Source organism: Ochotona princeps, chromosome 17, assembly GCF_030435755.1.
Source record: "Ochotona princeps isolate mOchPri1 chromosome 17, mOchPri1.hap1, whole genome shotgun sequence".
Lineage (NCBI taxonomy): Eukaryota > Metazoa > Chordata > Mammalia > Lagomorpha > Ochotonidae > Ochotona > Ochotona princeps.
The window spans coordinates 625876-642297 of NC_080848.1; the positions used below are offsets into that span (position 1 = coordinate 625876).

At 66.4% G+C, this 16422-nt stretch overlaps 3 protein-coding genes across 4 annotated transcripts; 2 read left to right on the forward strand and 1 right to left on the reverse strand.

The window, feature by feature from the left end:
- Nucleotides 1-3654: 3654 nt before the first annotated feature.
- PPP1R27 (protein phosphatase 1 regulatory subunit 27) lies at nt 3655-4618 on the forward strand. Its single transcript, XM_004592999.2, has 3 exons — nt 3655-3907; nt 4160-4310; nt 4412-4618. The coding sequence occupies exons 1-3, from the start codon at nt 3718-3720 to the stop codon at nt 4533-4535; spliced, it is 465 nt and encodes a 154-aa protein (XP_004593056.2). The 5' UTR covers nt 3655-3717; the 3' UTR covers nt 4536-4618.
- A 68-nt stretch (nt 4619-4686) lies between these two features.
- MCRIP1 (MAPK regulated corepressor interacting protein 1) lies at nt 4687-6804 on the forward strand (the record flags this gene model as incomplete). Its single annotated transcript, XM_058675690.1, has 5 exons — nt 4687-4818; nt 5977-6032; nt 6105-6223; nt 6398-6499; nt 6585-6804. Coding segments are annotated over 5 exons (474 nt in total), but the record flags the coding sequence as incomplete, so codon positions are not given.
- Nucleotides 6805-9995: 3191 nt separating this feature from the next.
- Nucleotides 9996-13116, reverse strand: GCGR (glucagon receptor). 2 transcript variants are annotated; one of them, XM_004593000.2, is made up of 13 exons: nt 13026-13116; nt 12824-12926; nt 12331-12438; nt 12086-12207; nt 11899-12005; nt 11671-11827; nt 11429-11588; nt 11297-11357; nt 11048-11117; nt 10843-10931; nt 10622-10760; nt 10510-10551; nt 9996-10432 (listed from the first exon to the last, which is right to left on the reverse strand). In XM_004593000.2, the coding sequence occupies exons 1-13, from the start codon at nt 13089-13091 to the stop codon at nt 10223-10225; spliced, it is 1434 nt and encodes a 477-aa protein (XP_004593057.2). In that variant the 5' UTR covers nt 13092-13116; the 3' UTR covers nt 9996-10222. The 2 variants fall into 2 exon arrangements, with proteins under 2 accessions (XP_004593057.2, XP_058531897.1); XM_058675914.1 differs by lacking the exons at nt 12824-12926; nt 13026-13116 and having other exon boundaries at nt 12086-12202; nt 12331-12390.
- Nucleotides 13117-16422: the final 3306 nt, after the last annotated feature.

Here is a 16422-nt window from a genome sequence, read left to right on the forward strand (position 1 = left end):
GGAGGGTCCACTTCCCCTGCTGCAGGCCGAGAGCCCAGCCTCCCCCTCCTCTCCCCCAGGGTCTGGAGGACCTGGAAGAAGCAGAGGAGCCGGACCTGGAGGAGGACGAGGACCAGAAAGTACGGGATGAGCTGTGAGCACGGGTGGGCCTGGCGCCCGGAACCACACCGTGGTGATGCAGCCCCCAGGGCAGAGCCCACCCCGCCCGGGAGCCCGCTGGGACCCGAGCGTCTCCTCCACACTTTTCAATCTTTGGAAAGGAATTGACTACCAGGCCGGCCCACTCGCTGGGCAGTTTTTTAATCGTGATGTACATTTTTGTACATGTTCTTCGTCTGAGAGCTCCCTAAAATGTTTGAGAATCTCACGTTGGGGCCTCCCCCATCGGGGCTCGGTGGTATCACCATGGAAACTCCACCTGTGGGATTTTCAGGCATTTTCCTATGTCCGGACACTTGTCACGCCTCCCTGGAGCCCCTGCCCCTGGGGGTGGAGCCAGGCTGGCCACAGTCCCTCCCACCTGTGCCCCAGCATGGCTCCTGTGTCCCAGGTCAGACTCCCAGGATCCCGCCTGAGGGAGGGCCGGGGCCACTGGCTACAGGGCCCAAATGGGGCCGGGCTTGGCCCCGTCATTAGCACTGGATCCCCTCCCAGTGCGGCCTGCGTGAGGCAGAACCGGACCCAGCCAAGGCAGCCTGAGCCGAGTCTTAACACTGACGCTCCTCCAGGCATCTGCACCCCAACATTGGAATCCACCATTGGCCAAATAAAGTTGAAATTGTACTACTTGGTGCTGCTTCTGTCTTGTCCCCAGCCCGTAGGCTACAGGGCAGGTGGGGTATGGGACAAGTACGCCACCGCCCGCACCTTGCTGCTCCCACAGGCATGTATCCCTGGGACCCCACCGGTGTCCGGCTCAGGGCACAGGCTTCTGTAGCATGTTGCCTGCATGTGTTTGAAGCTGCCAGCTGCACTGTCTGTGGGTTCACAGTGCCCAGTCACACGCTTGCACAGGGTCAGGCTACGAGAGGACAGGGCGAGGGGCAGCTTGCTGTGCCATCCCTATAATCTTCCACAGCAATCTGAAGGGGACCTGCAGCAGGTACCAGGAAGGGGCTGGCACTGTGGCACCAGCATCCCAAGTGGGTACCAGTTCTGGTCCTGGTTACGCCACTGCTGATCCAGCTCTCTGCTAATGGACCAGAGAAAGCAGCGGAGGACGGTCCACGTCCTTGGCCCCTACCCCCACTTGGGAGACAAAAGGTGCCCTGAGCGCCTGCAGAGGGGCAGCTCTTGGGATCTGGGGGAGCTCAGGTGCTCACTGGGCAACACCCTGGTTAGACCCTGGGCTGGCAGGTGTCTCAGGCTGTGCTGCTGCCTGCTTCCTGTAGTGGGCGCTGGCGAGCTAGCGGGCCACGGGTCCTAATGTTCACAGACTGGGCTGGTGGCTGGCCAGGGCAGGCAGGCCAGGCCTCGGGGATGTGTAGCTGTGGGTCATGGCCCCGGTGGGCTGGACAGGCGGCTGCTTCATCTTGGACTTGAGCTGATGACACTGCATGGTGGCCCCTGGCAGGGAAAAGGCCCCCGGGGGCAGACAGCCGCAGGCTGAGCTCAGGGCCTATCCAGGTTCAGGCTAAAAGAAGCACAGGAGAGGGGTACAGTGACCCTGCTGGCCAGCTGCACAGCAACTGGGCACTGTGGCGGTCACGCGCTCCTGAGAGGGCAGTGAGTCACTAGTGCCTTGCCCCATCGTGGGCATGGCTGATGGGCATTCCTGGGTCCCGGCCTGCTGGGAGCTGTGGGTGGTGCCCAGGCCTCCTTGGCCGGGCCAGCAGGCCAGGCTGCCCAGACACTCTGCCCCGCCCCAAAACCTCAGCTCCCGGGCTGGGGCCTTGGGCCTCCTGTGGTCCTGTGGCGACTTGTCCTGGCTCCCGGCAGGACCTCAAAGCCCGGGGAGCATTCTTCGTCACATGCTCTGACCTGTAGGAAGTGTGAACACCGGGTCACTTCCCGAGCTCATAGTGTCGGGAGATGAAGCACCGCAGCCCAGGGGTGTCTGGTCCCAGGCTGCTCAGCGGCTCACCCACTTCCTGCTGAGTGCCTGGGAGGAGGTGAAGAGGGAGGCCCAGGCTCAGCCGAAAGACACATACACAGAGAGGTGCTGCTTCACTCCCCAACTGGCCAGAGCAGCCAGAGCTGAGCCCGTCTGAACTTAGAATGCTTCTTCCGGGTCTCCCACGCAGGTGCAGGGTCCCAAGGCTTTAGGCCGTCCTCCACTGCTTTCCCAGGCCACAAGCAGGGAACTGGTTGGGAAGTGGAGCATCTGAGACACCCATGTGGGATTCAGCACCTATGTGGGATCCCGGTGCATGCAAGGCAAGGATTTAGCTCCTAGGCTACCACGCTAGACATGTAAATAAACCTTTAAAAAGCCAGCCTGCATCGCATGGCCTGTCGGGACTACACAGGTACAGAAACGACTATGATGCCAGCCTCCTGGGCGAGGTGCCCCCAGCAGCTTCTAATTCCAATCCTCCACACAGCGAAAGGCACCATGCCCACAGAGAGAGGTCTGCATGGCCACTCCTGTCAAGGCCTGTCCTGTCCAGCTGGCTGCAGGTTCGTTCCCAGGCTATCACCTGAACCTCTGTGCAGAACAGCCACAGGCTTTCCAGCATGTGAGCTGAGCATGCGCCCACTGCAGCTGGGGCGCGATGCCCTTCCCCACCCCTGGAAGTGTGGGTACCCCAGCAGGGTCTTTGTACGCCCAGTCTGGCAGAGGCCGCAGCTGCCTACAGTGTGCCTAGTGGCACTGCATCTGGCACACGATGCCCCTGGGCCCTGAGGCAGGTCGAGAGGCTGTAAAAGCCTGACGGGGATGGCTCAGTGACAGGCATCCCTGCGCACGGTTGGTTGGGACGATGGGGAGCTTTGGACAGACGCGGGGCAATAGGGAGGTCAACCCTGGGGCCACCCCTCCTCGGAGTTGCCGAGCTGCCCTTGCAGCTGGGTTCCGTTCCCAGTGCCCACATCCTGTCTGCCAGGCCCCTCTCAGGTTCTGGTCCAAGCGCCCCCTTGGCGTCCAGCTGTGGCTGTGGCAGGGCTGAGGGCAGCCGGCAGGGGGAGAACTCCAGGTTATCATCTAGGAGAAGGCTGGGGCAGAGGGGCACCCCTCACCACACACAGGCACCCCATGTTGTCCTACCCCTCATGTGTGACATTACCAGGGCAGCACCTGCCCCCTGGGGTCCTGGGGCAGCCCCCACCACACACAGGCACCCCATGTGGTCCCACCCCTCAGGTGTGGCATTACCAGGGTGGCCCCTGCCTCCTGGGGTCCTGGGACAGGTCAGTCACCTGGGCCTGCCCACAGCATCCACTTTGCACCCACTTGGGCCCCGGCCTCTTGCCCGTGCCCTCCATAAGGCACCTTCACAGTCCAGCTGTGGGTTAGGGAGCGGCGGCCAGAAAGGATCTGACCTCTCTGGCAGGACACACAACAGGTGGGCTGAAAGACGAGCTGCTAATACGATCCTTGACGGGGGGGGGGGGGGGGGGGCGGTTCGGTTTCAGGCCCTCGCGCCCCACAGCGTGACCACGCAGCTTTATATAGCGCCCGCAGTCCTATATAAGCCAGAAGCAGGGTCTGTGTCCGGAGGAAGAGAGCCCACACTGACCCTCACCCCAAGCAGCAGGGTCCCCAGAAGGGCAGCCCTAATGCCCAGCAGGACGGTGCGCTATGCCCGCTACAGCCCACGGCACAGGCGCCGGCGGTTGCTGGCCAACCGCAGTGTGCGGTTTCCCAACGATGTCCTGTTCCTGGATCACATCCGCCAGGGGGACCTGGAACAGGTGGGGCGTTTCATCCGTGCCCGAAAGGTCTCCCTGGATACCATCCACCCCTCAGGTGAGCCGCAGGCCTGGTGCCACCACCCCGTCCTGAGGCATCCCTACAAGGGGGTCCAGCCCAGACCCTTGCCCTGTCCCAGGTGGCTGGGCCTGGACCCCCTGCCTGCAGCCTGCAGCCTGCAGCCTGCCCCAGGAGGGTGGGCCCGGACCCCCTGCCCGCAGCCTGCCCCAGGTGGCTGGGCCTGGACCCCCTGCCTGCAGCCTGCCCCAGGGGGCCAGCTCGGCCCTGAGTGCACCCTGCCCTGCCCAGGCCTGGCGGCCCTGCATGAGGCCGTGCTCTCTGGGAATCTGGACTGCGTGAAGCTGCTGGTCAGGCACGGGGCGGACATCCACCAGCGCGACGAGACGGGCTGGACGCCCCTGCACATCGCCTGCAGCGATGGATACCCCGAAATAGCCAGGTGAGGACGGGCCTGCCCGCCCTGGCCGCCCCGGGCCCGCGGCCAGCGGGGACGCTCCACAGGCTCGGTTTCCTCGTGCCCACGCTGCTGCTCGCCCCCAGGTACCTCATCTCCCTGGGGGCCGACAGGGCCGCCGCCAACGACGACGGCGACCTGCCCTCCGACCTCATCGACCCCGACTTCAAGGACCTGGTGGAGCTCTTCCAAGGGACGAAGATGGCGTGAGCGCCTCGGGGCCAGGCCGGCCTCGACCCCGCCCTGCACACACACACACTCAGCGCTCCGGCCTCCACTCCCTCCAGGTGCATTTTTTATTGTGATACTTTTTACTTTTTCAATAAACATGACTGCCAAGCCCGCCACGGGGGCCTCGTGACTGGGCCGCGTCCTCGCGCCCCTCCCCTCAGCCCGTAGCCGCCATCGCGCCGTCACGTGGGCCGCGCCGCGTCACTTCCGCCGGGGCCTCCCAGCTGGACGCGGCGGCGGCGGCGGCGGCCGACCGGGCGAGGTGAGGCGGTGGGCGGGAGCTGGACCGGGGCTGGCGGGGCGGTGGACTGGGGGCTGGACCGGGGCGGGCGGTGGACGGGCGGGGGACACGCGGGCCGGTCACCCGCTGTCCAGGCGTCGCTGTCCCTAGGCGGAGGGGGCAGCAAGGCCCCCAGGAGGGCTTTGAGGAGCTGTCTGGGTGGGACCCCCGCCTGGGGCCCGCGTGGTCGGGGCTGCTGCAGGGGCCCCTGAGCGTGCAGGGGTCGCGGGCTGCTGCCTGTCCTTGGTTGGGAACCGGGAGGGGCAGCGCCCCTTGGGGTGCCGGCTGCTGCACCCTCTGCCTGCTGCGGGGCCGTGCAGGGTCAGGGTCTGGGTCGTGGACCGTGGGGCCTTGGGGCTGGCTGCAGATGACAGTGACTGACCCAGCGTGTGCTGCCAGTGTGCAGCCTGGAGGCAGCACCTGCCTGGGGTGTGCCCCACCTGTGGCCCTTGGGCATCTGGGGAGCAGTGCCTGTCAGGAACCCAGGGGTTGGGGTTCAGCAGGGAAGGGGGACGTGGCTGAGCAGCCAGGCAAGGGGCAGTCTGGCAGGGAGGGCACACTGTCACACTGGCTGCCACCCCGACCGGGCCAGGGCACAGATGGGCAGCTGCAGGGCCGGCCAGCCGTGGGCCCCAGGAGGCAGGGACACCAGCTGATGCTGCCCCAGCCCCTCCGGCTGCCATGCCCCTCTGAGCCTCCCGGCCTGGCCCCAAAGCTGCCAAGGCTGAGGTCACAAGCCTGTGGTCCCTGCCCTCCTCACCCACCTGGGCAGGGAGAGTGATGCCCAGCAGTCTCAGGGCTTCCGCTGTGCCCCCAACTGCCAGGAGAGCCCTGAGCAGACAGGCGCCTCCAGGGCCAGGTGGAGTCACTCGCTGGCAACTCAAACCTGGGGTGCAGGCCCCTCCCGCTTAGAGGCCAGCATACATCCTTTGCTGACACAGCCGGGGTTCTCTGGGTTTTGGGGGATTGTGCCTGAGGGGCAGCTGCGTCTGAGGTGTGTGGGGGTCACGGCCCCACTTCCCACTGACCTGCCTGGGACTGGCCATGTTGGGGGCAGCCCTGGGTGTGCCTGGGGCCTCCTCCTGCTGCACACGGCCATGCCCATCGCATCCACTGCTTGTCCCGGGGCTTCTGTTACAGAGGCCGAGGGGACCTGGCAGCAGGACACTGGGCCCGGACACCCCAGCAATGACCAGGTGGGTCTCGGGCAGGTGGGCGAGGCCGGGCGGGGCACCCCAGGCTCCTTCCCTCACACGCCTGGCCCCCAGCTCCCCTGTGCCCAGAGTCCTGTACAACGCCAGGAGAAACAGCAGCCCCCGCTCCCCCCCGATGAGCAGCGAGATCTTCACCCCTGCCCACGAAGAGAATGTTCGCTTCATCTACGAGGGTGGGTGCTGGTCCAGGAGGAGGGTGGGGGTGCCAGCCCTGGCAGAGTGGGGTGTCAGGGCACTGGCCAGGAGGAGGGTGTGTGCTGGGGACATGGCCCAGGAGGCGGGTTGGCCTGGGAGGAGAGCCTTCCTGGCCAGCACGGGTGGCGCTGACTGTTGTGGCCGGGCTGCAGCCTGGCAGGGTGTGGAAAGAGACCTTCGGAGCCAGCTGTCGGGCAGCGAGCGGGGCCTGGTGGAGGAGTACGTGGAGAAGGTCCCCAACCCCAGCCTCAAGAGTGAGTGGGGCCCCTGGGGGGCCGGGGGCGGGCCGGGGCCTGGCCGCTGATCCAGTGCCACCCTGCTGGCCCCCCTCCCTGGCAGGCTTCAAGCCCGTCGACCTGAGCGACTTGAGGCGCCGCAGCCCGCAGGACACCAAGAAGTCCTAGAGGGCGGGCTGTGCCTGATGGAGCCCCGCCTGCCATGGGAGGCTGACTCCCGAGGCCCGTCACCCCAGCTACTGCCCCCACATGCCCCTGCTTCCCCCACCCAGGTGCCACTTGGCTCTGCCTGCCCCAGCCCCAGGCCTCAGCTCTCTAACCTGACCTGCTGTAGCCCCAGCCCCCGTCTCCTTTAGGGTCTAGAGGGACAAGGGCCCTGCCCCCCGTGCAGGGGCGCTCTTGGGCAGCACTGCCTGCCCCCAGCATGGGCAGCGCACCAGCCCTTCCCTTCCCTTGCTTAGACACCACCTAGCTCCTCACTCAGCTCCAAGATGACCCGGGTGCTCAGGACCTGGGACACTGCTAAATCCCCCAGGGGCCCCAGCAGTGAGGCCTAGCCCCTCCCTGGTGCTGGCCACGGTGGCCCCCAGGGGCGAAGGGTGCCGGGCTGACCAGAAGGTGGTGGTGCTTCTGGGCCTGTCCTGGCTCTTGGCGTGTCCTGGGAGGGTCACCACGACCCCTTCTTCCTGTGTCCCAGCAAGTTAGGCATCCGTGTGGCCCTGGGACAGGGCCTTGAATAAAAGCAGGTGACCAGGGGTCAGCCTCTCGGTGGTCTCTCCGGAACCCTGCCTCACAGCCCTTGTGCTTCGGCTCCCAGCCAGGGCTGCAAAGCCCACTCATGATCGCGGGGGTCAGGTACATGGGGAAGCCGTGGGTCCTGCCCTTCCCCTGGAATGCCTTCTGGAGCAGGGGAGGGGTGTGGCCTGAGCCCCAGGAAGGGCCTTCCCTGACAGGCCAGCTGCCGCCAGATGCCCACAAGCCTCACTGGCCGAGGCAGGAGCTTGGGGGAGGCAAGGACGCAGCCAGGCACCCTGCCCAGTGCTGTTGGCTGCAGTCACACAGCGAGGCACCCCGCCCCACCCCACCAACCACGTTGGGGGGCTTCCCACCAGCTGAGAGGTGCCAGGGAAGCCCTGTACAGGATTGTGTTCTGTCCACACTCTGGCTTATTCCCCCAGGCCCTTGTGGGTGGCAGGAGCCCCAGGAGTGGTCATTCCTCTGTCTACCCACAACCTGGCGATGGGGGGGGCACGCCTTTGCTGACGCCTTAGAGACCTGGTGGGGAGAGTGCTCCCACGTGCTGAGTGCTGTGAGAGGTCTGAGCTGGCACTGGCTTCCGTGCGCCCGGCTGGGAAAGCCAAGGTGTGTCAGCTGAGCAGATCCAGTGTGTGTATCCCCAGGCCCAGAGACTCTTTTTTTAAAAAGATTTATTTTTATTAGAAAGTCAGATATACAGAGAGGAGGAGAGACAGAGAGGAAGATCTTCCGTCCGATGATTCACTCCCCAAGTGGCTGCAACAGCCGATGCTGTGCCGATCCGAAGCCAGGAGCTCTTCTGGGTGCAGGGTCCCAAGGCTTTGGGCTGTCCTCTGCTGCTTTCCCAGGCCACAATCCGGGAGCTGGATGGGAAGTGGGGCTGCTGGGATATAAACCGGTGCCTGTATGGGATCCTGGTGTGTGCAAGGTGAGGACTCCAGCCACCAGGCCTAAGAAACATTAAGGTTTGTTTTGAGGGGTACCTGATGTGGTATAGCAGGTAAAGCCACTACCTGTAGTGCTGGCATCCAGATGGGCACTTGTTCGTGTCCTGGCTGCTCCACTTTCCATGGCCTGAGAAAGCTAAGTGCTTGGAGACCCGGAAGCAGCTCCTGGCTCCATTCCAGCCCCGCCCAGACCACTGTAGCCATTTGGGGAGTGAGCCAGTGGACAGAAAATTCTCTCAGGAACTGCCATTCAAGTTAACAAATAAATGTTCTGGGTAAAAAAAAAAGTTTCTATAAGAATAGAAGGGCCAGACGCATGCTTGAGATGGCTGCAATGGCCAGGCCTGAGCTCCCCTAGTCTCCATGTGGGTGACAGGACCCAAACACATGGGCTCAAGCAGGGAGTTGGGTGGGAACTGGGTGCCTGCAGGGATGCCAGCATCGCTGGCAGCAGCTTCACCCACTGCACCACGAAGCCTGGCCTTGCATCTGTGTTTCTTGGCAAGCTGTGTGAGCGTCCCCCCCGGCTGTCCTCTTCCTGCCCAGGACACACAGTACTTCCCCATCACTGGGTGTCAAGACTCGCGGCTGCCAGTTTTTCTCAGCACCATGTGCGAAGTCCAGAACTCCCCGCATGTCATGGAAATCCACCTCCACTCTTAGGGGCTCTGCTGACCCCTCTGCCGGCCTACGGGGCCGTCTCCAGCTGCCGCCCCCAGCGTGCAGCCTGTCTCCCTCTCTCCTTGGCCTCCAGCGCCCTGGGAGTGCCTTTTTCTGCTCCATTCACACAGCTGGCCGCCATGCCCCCACAGCCTGTGTGCACACCTGCCCCCACACCCCTGGCAGCCTTGGGAGAAAGGACTGGCAGCAGTGGTGATGTGAAAGGAGGGGCGGAGATGTTGGGCTAGAGGCCGGTGGGTACATCACCCCCTACTGGGCCGCCGGTCATAGCCACCAGCTTGGCCTGTGGGGCTGTGAGGACAGAGAGGCTGGAGGTGGGCCAGGCCGACAGGAGCATGGTCGGCAGACTTCTCCCTAGGCAGCCACTGGCCGCAGCGCAGCTGGCATGGACACGTTACGCCTGGGATGGGGTGACACGGGGTGGGCATGCCAGGGCCCAGACAGGAACTGATTGTAGCTTCAGGCAGCCAGTGGCCACATGCAGCTGGACAGTACCCTGGCCCGGCCCGGCCCACTGTGGGCTCCCTTCCCTCCCTGCTCTGCTCAGGCCCAGCGGGCAGCAGGGTCTACTAGGCAGGTAATTCTGTTTACCTTTCCTGAGAGGCCGCCTGTCCTTTCATTTGCTCAATTAGCCATGCTCTGTTGAAGCCACTGCCGGCCACGTGGCTCCCTGAACAGTACCACCTGGCTGGCCTTCCCACCATGCACACACGCCTGCACATCCCACACAGCTCACGACGCAGCCTCCGTCAGCCCCAGGGGGCCCCAGGGGCCTCTGAGCTGGAGGGGGGGCTGCCAAGTGCCAGGGAGGCAGGGCCAGGACAGCCCGATGCTCTTGCCAGAGCCCGCTGCACTCCAGGACCCATCCCCCCGTCTCCAGTCCTGCACTCAGCTGTGGCAGCAGAGGAAGGAAGCCGAGGTCCTGCTTCCACACGCCATGGGCCTCCCTCGACCACCAGACCCCTCCCTACCCCCCTGCTGGCCATGGGGGCAGGGGAGGTGGCCATATCTACCCAGGGGTTCTGGCTCCAACTGACCAAGAAGTGGAACTCTCTGAGGGGCGCCCCCCAGAATGGGCACAGAACAATGCCAGCTCTCCATACAGCACTCCTGGAGCAGAGCCTGCCCGGCCGGCCCACAGCACATGCCAGCAGCTACTGATCCAGCCTTTTATTGCTGCAGGCCCCAGGGACTGCCCCTGCCCCCGGACACACATGGGCACACAGGCCTGTAGTTCAAGCTTGGGCCATTGGCAGCACCCTGCCTGAGCCTCAAGGCAGATATCTGCAGCGAACCCAGGGGGCAGGTGGCTGGTGGCCAGGGCAGTCCTCTCAGGGTCTGAGTGCAGGCCCAGCGCTCAGAAGGGCCGCTCGGCCAGCCCAGGGAGGTCACCAGCCAGCAAGGCCTTCGCTGAGCGGTCCCAGCCAGCCCCACTGCTGCCCCCCGCCTGTGCCAGCTGCAGCTTCTCCGGGCCGGCTGAGGGTATGTGCACAGTGGCTGACCGCTCCTCCCGCAGCGCCTTGCCCAGGTGCCAGCGCCGCCAGCGCCGCAGCAGCTCCAACTGCACCTGGGTACAAAGTGGGGCCAGCTGGTCACCCCAGGGGTCAGGGCAGGGGAGGACCCCAGCCCTCAGCCCCCACCTACCTCCTTGTTGAGGAAGCAATAGAGGACAGCCACCAGCAGGCCCTGCGGGGACAGGGGGGTCAGGGGCGGGGCAGGGACGCGCCTGGGAGCCGGGCAGGGGTGGGGGCGGTACCTGGAAGGAGCTGAGGAAGAGGTCGAAGAAGAGCTTGGTGGCGCGCAGGGCGCCCTGCGCCTGCTCGTCGGTCACGAAGGCGAAGACCACCTCGTGGACACCCAGAAGGGGGATGAGCGTCAGCGTGGACTTGGCCAGCCTGCGGGGGCAGGGCCTGAGCCACCCAGGACACAGGCCTGACTGCGCCCCGCCTGCCCCCAGAGCCTCCTGCCCACACCCACCGGAACTTGTAGTCTGTGTGGTGCATCTGGTGGGCCCGCAGTTTGGCCACCAGCAAGCAGACGACTCGGACAAAGATGAAGAAGTTTATCTGTGAGAGCAGGGCCAGGTGAGCGACTGGGCACCCAGCCAGGACGGGCAGCCCGGCCCGCAGCCCAGCTGGGGTCCCTGGCAGGATACACTCTCCCTGGGCCATCCCACCCTCACCAGGATGGCCAGGATGACAGGGACACGCAGAATCCACCAGAAGCCCATGTTGTCATTGTTGGTCCAGCACCTGTGGGGAGCCGCTCAGAGCCGCTGCACCTGCCCTCAGCCCACGCCCCGCCCCACACCTGCAGGCCCAGCCCAGCCCAGCGCCACTCAGAGCCGCTGCACCTGCCCTCAGCCCACGCCCCACCCCACACCTGCAGGCCCAGCCCTCCTGCTCGGCCCGCCCGGCCCAGAGCCACTCACTGCACATTTTCGAAGAGGCACTTGACCACCGCCCAGGGGATGACAAATAGCAGGGGGGCACCTGTGGGGACAGTGGTTGAGATCCCCAGCCCAGGCTCCCCGCCCCCGCCCCCGGCCCGTGCCGGCCCTTACCCCAGCCGATGCCCAGGTACAGGGAGAAGCGGCTCCTCTCGGGGAAGGTGGGCAGACCCAGCAGGCTGTGCAGGTAGACGCCCTCCACCAGCAGCCAGCAGTAGTTGGCCACAACACCGTACTGCATGAAGACCGTGGCCACCCGGCAGCCGGCCACCGCCTGAGCAGGCACAGCGTGACTGGGACGGCCAGGCCTGATCCTGACATCTGAGCCCACCCCAACCCCTGAGCCCGGCGCTCACCCCGTCGCTGAGCCAGAGGCTCACGCTGAGGTCGTCGCCCAGCTGCTGGCCGTAGCGGGTCTGGAGCAGACGGTCAGTGGCCAGGACGGCGGCGGCCTTGAGCACGAAGGAGGCGAAGAGATTGGCGTGGATGTAATTGCGAGTGCAGTGCAGCTTGCTGAAGAGCAGAGAGTCAACCCTCGCCGTGCCCACCGGCCCGCCCGCCCGCTGCCGGGGGCAGAGTCCTACCTGCAGCCCAACAGGACAGCAAGGGCCAGTAGCAGGGCCCCCAGGGACAGCCCGTAGCCCACCGTGTAGGTTGCCTGGAAGCTGCTGTATAGCTGGGCCACCTCCTTCTGCAAACCACAGCAGGGGTGGTGCCCCGTGGGCCTCCAGGGCCACCAACCTGGCCGCTTTTCCCCCCACCGAGCACTACCTGAGCCTCCATTTCGTCCATGTCCAGTTGGCACTGGGAGGCATTGCGCCACGGTTGCCCCCTGGGCCCGCGTACCCACTGCCCATCCGGGCCGCACCTCTTGAACACAAAGCGGTGCTGCACTAGGTTGGGGAAGAGTTCTGGTCAGCCCACCCTGCCCCCAGTCCTCCTTCGTCCCCCACCCTGCCCCCACGTCCTCCTTCGTCCCCCACCCCGGCCAGCCACCTCCATCTCCCTGCAGTCACCTTTGTGGTACCAGGGCAGGTACCAGGGGCAGGCGATGCTGGCTGTGGTGTTGGGCAGGGTGTCAGGCCAGCAGGAGTACTTGTCAAATGTCCTGTTACAGACCAGCTCTGCAGAGACAGGGGCAGGCAGGGGAGAGGGCTTGTCCCCAGGCCAGGAGCTGCTGCCCCCCGCAGAGCTGGCACCAGAGCACCCACCTCCCTGCCCACAGGCAGCCCAGCCGTAGCTCTGCCCTATGCTGGCTGCCTCCCTTCACTTGGTGGCCTGGCCACCCAACCCCTCCTTTTCTGAGTTCCTGTCTGAGCCCTGAACGTGGTGGCCCAGAGACCACGCACTCCGGGGTGTGTCCCAGCCTGGCAGGGGGCAACAGCCAGGCCTGCCCTATCCGGCCAGCTCTGGTGCCTGTACTGCCCTGGCTGTAGGGACATGGGCAGGCACCCTGGTTCCCAGCATGGTGGCTGCCAGGCCTTCCTGGGCCGGGGGTGGGGAGCTCACGGGTGGGAGGCGGGAGCAGGCTCAAGTTCTGCTGACACTGCTCCCCGTACAGCCTCCACTTCTCAAACAGGAAGTCCATCACCTGGGCCGAGGGGACCTGTGGCTGCGGCAGGAGAGACAGACGGGGCCGGTGGGCATGAAGCAGGCGGGCACGGGGCAGGCAAGCTGCGGGGCGCTGGCGGGGTGAGTGGGCAGCCCTCACCTGGCTGGCCAGCAGCAGCAGCAAGGCCAGCAGGCGGGCACGCCTCTGGGCAGCAGCCACCCACATCTGCCAGGGGCAGCACGGAGGAGTGACAGGGCTGCTGGGCTGCAGGCTGCCGGCGTGGGAGCAGTGTGTTGAGAGATGCTGCTAGCCCCAGTGCCCAACTGCCCACCAGCCACCCTGCTGAGGCCTGGGGTCCTGGCAGAAAGACACACAGAAGGGGTCAGTGCTCCTGTCCCGTCCAGGCTCCCAGGGTGCACAGCTGTCCCCGGGGAAGCTGCTTCTCCCACCCCTGGGCATCTCCCGCCCCTCTCCTGGCTGTTGGCCCCCAGGGCATGCAGTGTCAGCTCAGGCCTCCCCATCCCCCCCTTAGTCCTGGGGACCTGAGGATGAGTATGGTAGGTGAGGGTGCCTGGCTCCTGGCACACGCAGCCCATGCTCAGCGTGGTCTCTGCCACAGCCTCCGTCCCTGTCCCATCCCGGGATGCAGGTGCCCAGGAACCCCTTCCGAGGCTCAGGGCTGGGCTGGTGGGCCCCGGAGTGGGGGCACCAGGCAGGCGACAGAGCATTCCTGGCAGGTGACCAGAGCTTCTTGGGGCCAAACAGGGCACCTCTGCCCTCGCGGTGCCGCTAGGGCTGGAGGAAGCTGCAGCGCCAGGGCCAGGGCTGGCGTCCGAGCTAGTCTGTGTGGCGACCGGGTCCCCCCAGGGCGACAAGTAGACGCTGGCAGGCTGGCGACAGTGCCAGGGACCAAGCAGAGGGACAGTGGGAAGGGTGGGGGCGCCGCAGGACCAGGCCAGGGCTTCCGGTGGACTGGGCAGCTAGCTGAGCGGCTGGGCTCCAGGCACGGGGTGGAGGGGACCAGCCTGGGCCCAGGGGGACCCCTGCTGGGGGCCTGGCCGGGCACGCTTCAGGCTGGGGCGGGCAGTTCAGGCCTCATCTCCTCTGACACCCCATCCAAGGGCCCCCTTCTGCCACTGCCCACTTTGCTTGACACTCCCCTCACCAAGAGCCGCAAGGAGGACAAGCCCCCTAGAGGAAGTGGGGAGGGTGAGTGAGGAGTGCTGGACAGGCTCTCTGTGGGGAAGGACAGCGCTTTAGAGCTCAGCTCAGCCTCAACTTCCCTGCCAGGAAAATGGGCACACATCAACAATGGCTTGCTGGCCTCCCCAGCGCCATGAGGCTGAAGTGGTGGAACTGGCCCCAGCTCCTCCCACCTGGGGTTGCTGCTGGTCTGGGGACCAAGAGAGTGACAGAGCGCAGGTAGAGAAGGGGTGCGGTGGCCCACTGTGCCTGGACCCCTCTTCAGAACACAAGGCCAGTCCCCTCCCCCACTGAGTCTGACAACAGGAATGAGCAGAACGGATGCTGACTCCCAGGGAAAGTCCGGAAGAACCCCCCAAGGTGAGGCCAGCCCAGGGAACCCCACAGGTCCGGAACTGCACCTGCAGAGAAGGGCCCCTGGCCCCAGTGCTGAGGGAGCGCTTGCCGGCACAGCAGTCAATGTTTGCTCAGTGAGTGAGTGGACTGGACCCTGGGTTCCAGCGGAGGTGGCCAGATGTGGCGGTGGCACCGCCCCCCTCCCCTGGCAGGGCCCCAGACCTCACTTCCAGCCCATCGCGTCCCAGCAGGAGCGGGGCCGGGCAGAGCCAGATCTTCCGGCCCTTTCCACCAGGGGTCAGGGAGGCCTGGGTGCCCCCAGAGGAGGCTTCAGGCCCCTCCCACGCAGCCGGATGTGGGCCACAGCGGCCACCTCCACTGACCCTGTGCCCCCAGGGCTTCCTGGACGGGCAGGCAGCACATGCCTGTTCATGCTGGCCCTGACCGAACCCATGACCCCAAGGTGCCCTGGCTCCAGACTGGGGTGTCCACCAGTGTCCACTGTGGGTGGGTGGGCAGAAGTAGGGCGCCCCTTCCCCCACCTTCGCGTCCAGAGCTGGGAGGGAGCTGTCCAGGGCCTTGGGGAGTCCATGAGAGCTAGGAGTGGGAGGGGGCACGCGACCCCCACAAGAGACCAGGTGCCACCGTTGTTGACAAAGGCTGATCCTGGTTCCTCCCCCGCAGAGGCGGGGCTGCCCTGTGTCCAGCGAACAAGGACAGAAAACAGCGCTGGCGGGTCCTGAGCGACGCCGGCGCCAAGAGGTCGGGGGGCAGCCGGGCTGGGGTCCTGGCACAGCCCGGACGGCGGAGCAGTGGGGCAGTGACCCCAGCTCCGACTGCGCCCGGCCGCGCGCCCCTCTGGGACAGGGGCTCGGCGCCCCGGGATAGCTCCGCGGTGGTCGTGCGTCCCAGCGGGGCGGGAGTTCGGGGCCGGACGGTGGCCATTGACCCAGGGGTCCGCGGACGGTCGAGGGGCCGAGGCACCCGGACCTGCCCGACCGCGGGGTCCGCGTGGCCGTCCGCTCGCCCAGAAAGCAAAGTCCCGGGATTGGGGATGCAGGAGTCCTACGGGAACCGGGCCGCCGAGGTGGGTCCGCGAAACGCCCACCCACCCGCGGCGCCCCTCGGCCTGGTGCTCACCGCGCGCCGCGCTCGGGGCTCGGGCTCCGGTCCGCTCGGCTCCGCGCCTCTCCGCGTCCCGCGCCAGCCGCGCGCCAACCGCGCGCCAACCGCGCGCCAGCCTCGGTGCCGTGCGCTGGGCGGGGGCGGCGGGGGCGGGGGCGCCGAGGGTCCCCGCCCGCCTCGTGGCTGCCGACCCCTCCCGCGCCGCACACCTGCCCGCGCCTCACACCTGCCCGCGCCCCTGCGCCCCCCGCACCCGCGCGACCCCCGCGCCCCCGGGACTCACGCCGCGTCCCCTCCCTGAAGGTTGGAAGGACCGCGCCCCTGCTCCGCACGCCGCCTCCGGGTGGGGACTAGGGCGGTGGGTGGGTGGGGAGCCCCTCGCGTCCCTGGGACTCGGGTGGACACTGCGCCTCCGCGCGCCCCGCGGCCTGTCCTGTGCGCCCGGCTGGCGGCCACCGCCTGCACCTGCGGGCCTGGCCGAGGCCCCGGCTCTTCCCGAGCCTGGCTGACCTGCGGGGAGGCGGGACCCCTGAGGAAGCGCCCCCTCCCCCTCCAGCGGGATCCACCCTGGCAGCCCCGGGAAGCTTTGGGGCCTCGTCTTTCCGGAACGCAGACAGTCACGCCCTCCTTCTAGAAGGTTCTGGGGCTTCCAGGCACACTCTGCCTGATTCCCTCTGCCCTGCTGCGGTGTCCCAGCCCCGCTGCTCCCTCCCCTGTTCCAGAGGAACCCTTGTGGTCATGGGGCCGTCCTGCTTCAGTTCCCTCCCTGGCCTTTCCCCAGCCAGCCTTGGGGTCCTCCCAGAAGGGGCCTTTCTGTTCCGGTTCCAGCTGTGCAGAGGGCAGAGGTGACGAGGCAAAGGTCGGGGTTATGCCCCTGACTGCTCATCTGCTG

Excerpts from the sequence above, each read along its gene's own strand:
- GCGR (XM_004593000.2), bottom strand. The coding sequence starts at position 13,091 with ATGTGGGTGGCTGCTGCCCAGAGGCGTGCCCGCCTGCTGGCCTTGCTG. Across the intron at positions 12,927-13,025 it reads TGCTGCTGCTGGCCAGCCAG|CCACAGGTCCCCTCGGCCCA; the intron begins GTGAGGGCTGCC and ends CTCCTGCCGCAG. Across the intron at positions 12,208-12,330 it reads CCTGCCCTGGTACCACAAAG|TGCAGCACCGCTTTGTGTTC; the intron begins GTGACTGCAGGG and ends TCCCCAACCTAG.
- PPP1R27 (XM_004592999.2), top strand. The coding sequence starts at position 3,718 with ATGCCCAGCAGGACGGTGCGCTATGCCCGCTACAGCCCACGGCACAGG. Across the intron at positions 3,908-4,159 it reads GGATACCATCCACCCCTCAG|GCCTGGCGGCCCTGCATGAG; the intron begins GTGAGCCGCAGG and ends TGCCCTGCCCAG. Across the intron at positions 4,311-4,411 it reads GGATACCCCGAAATAGCCAG|GTACCTCATCTCCCTGGGGG; the intron begins GTGAGGACGGGC and ends GCTCGCCCCCAG.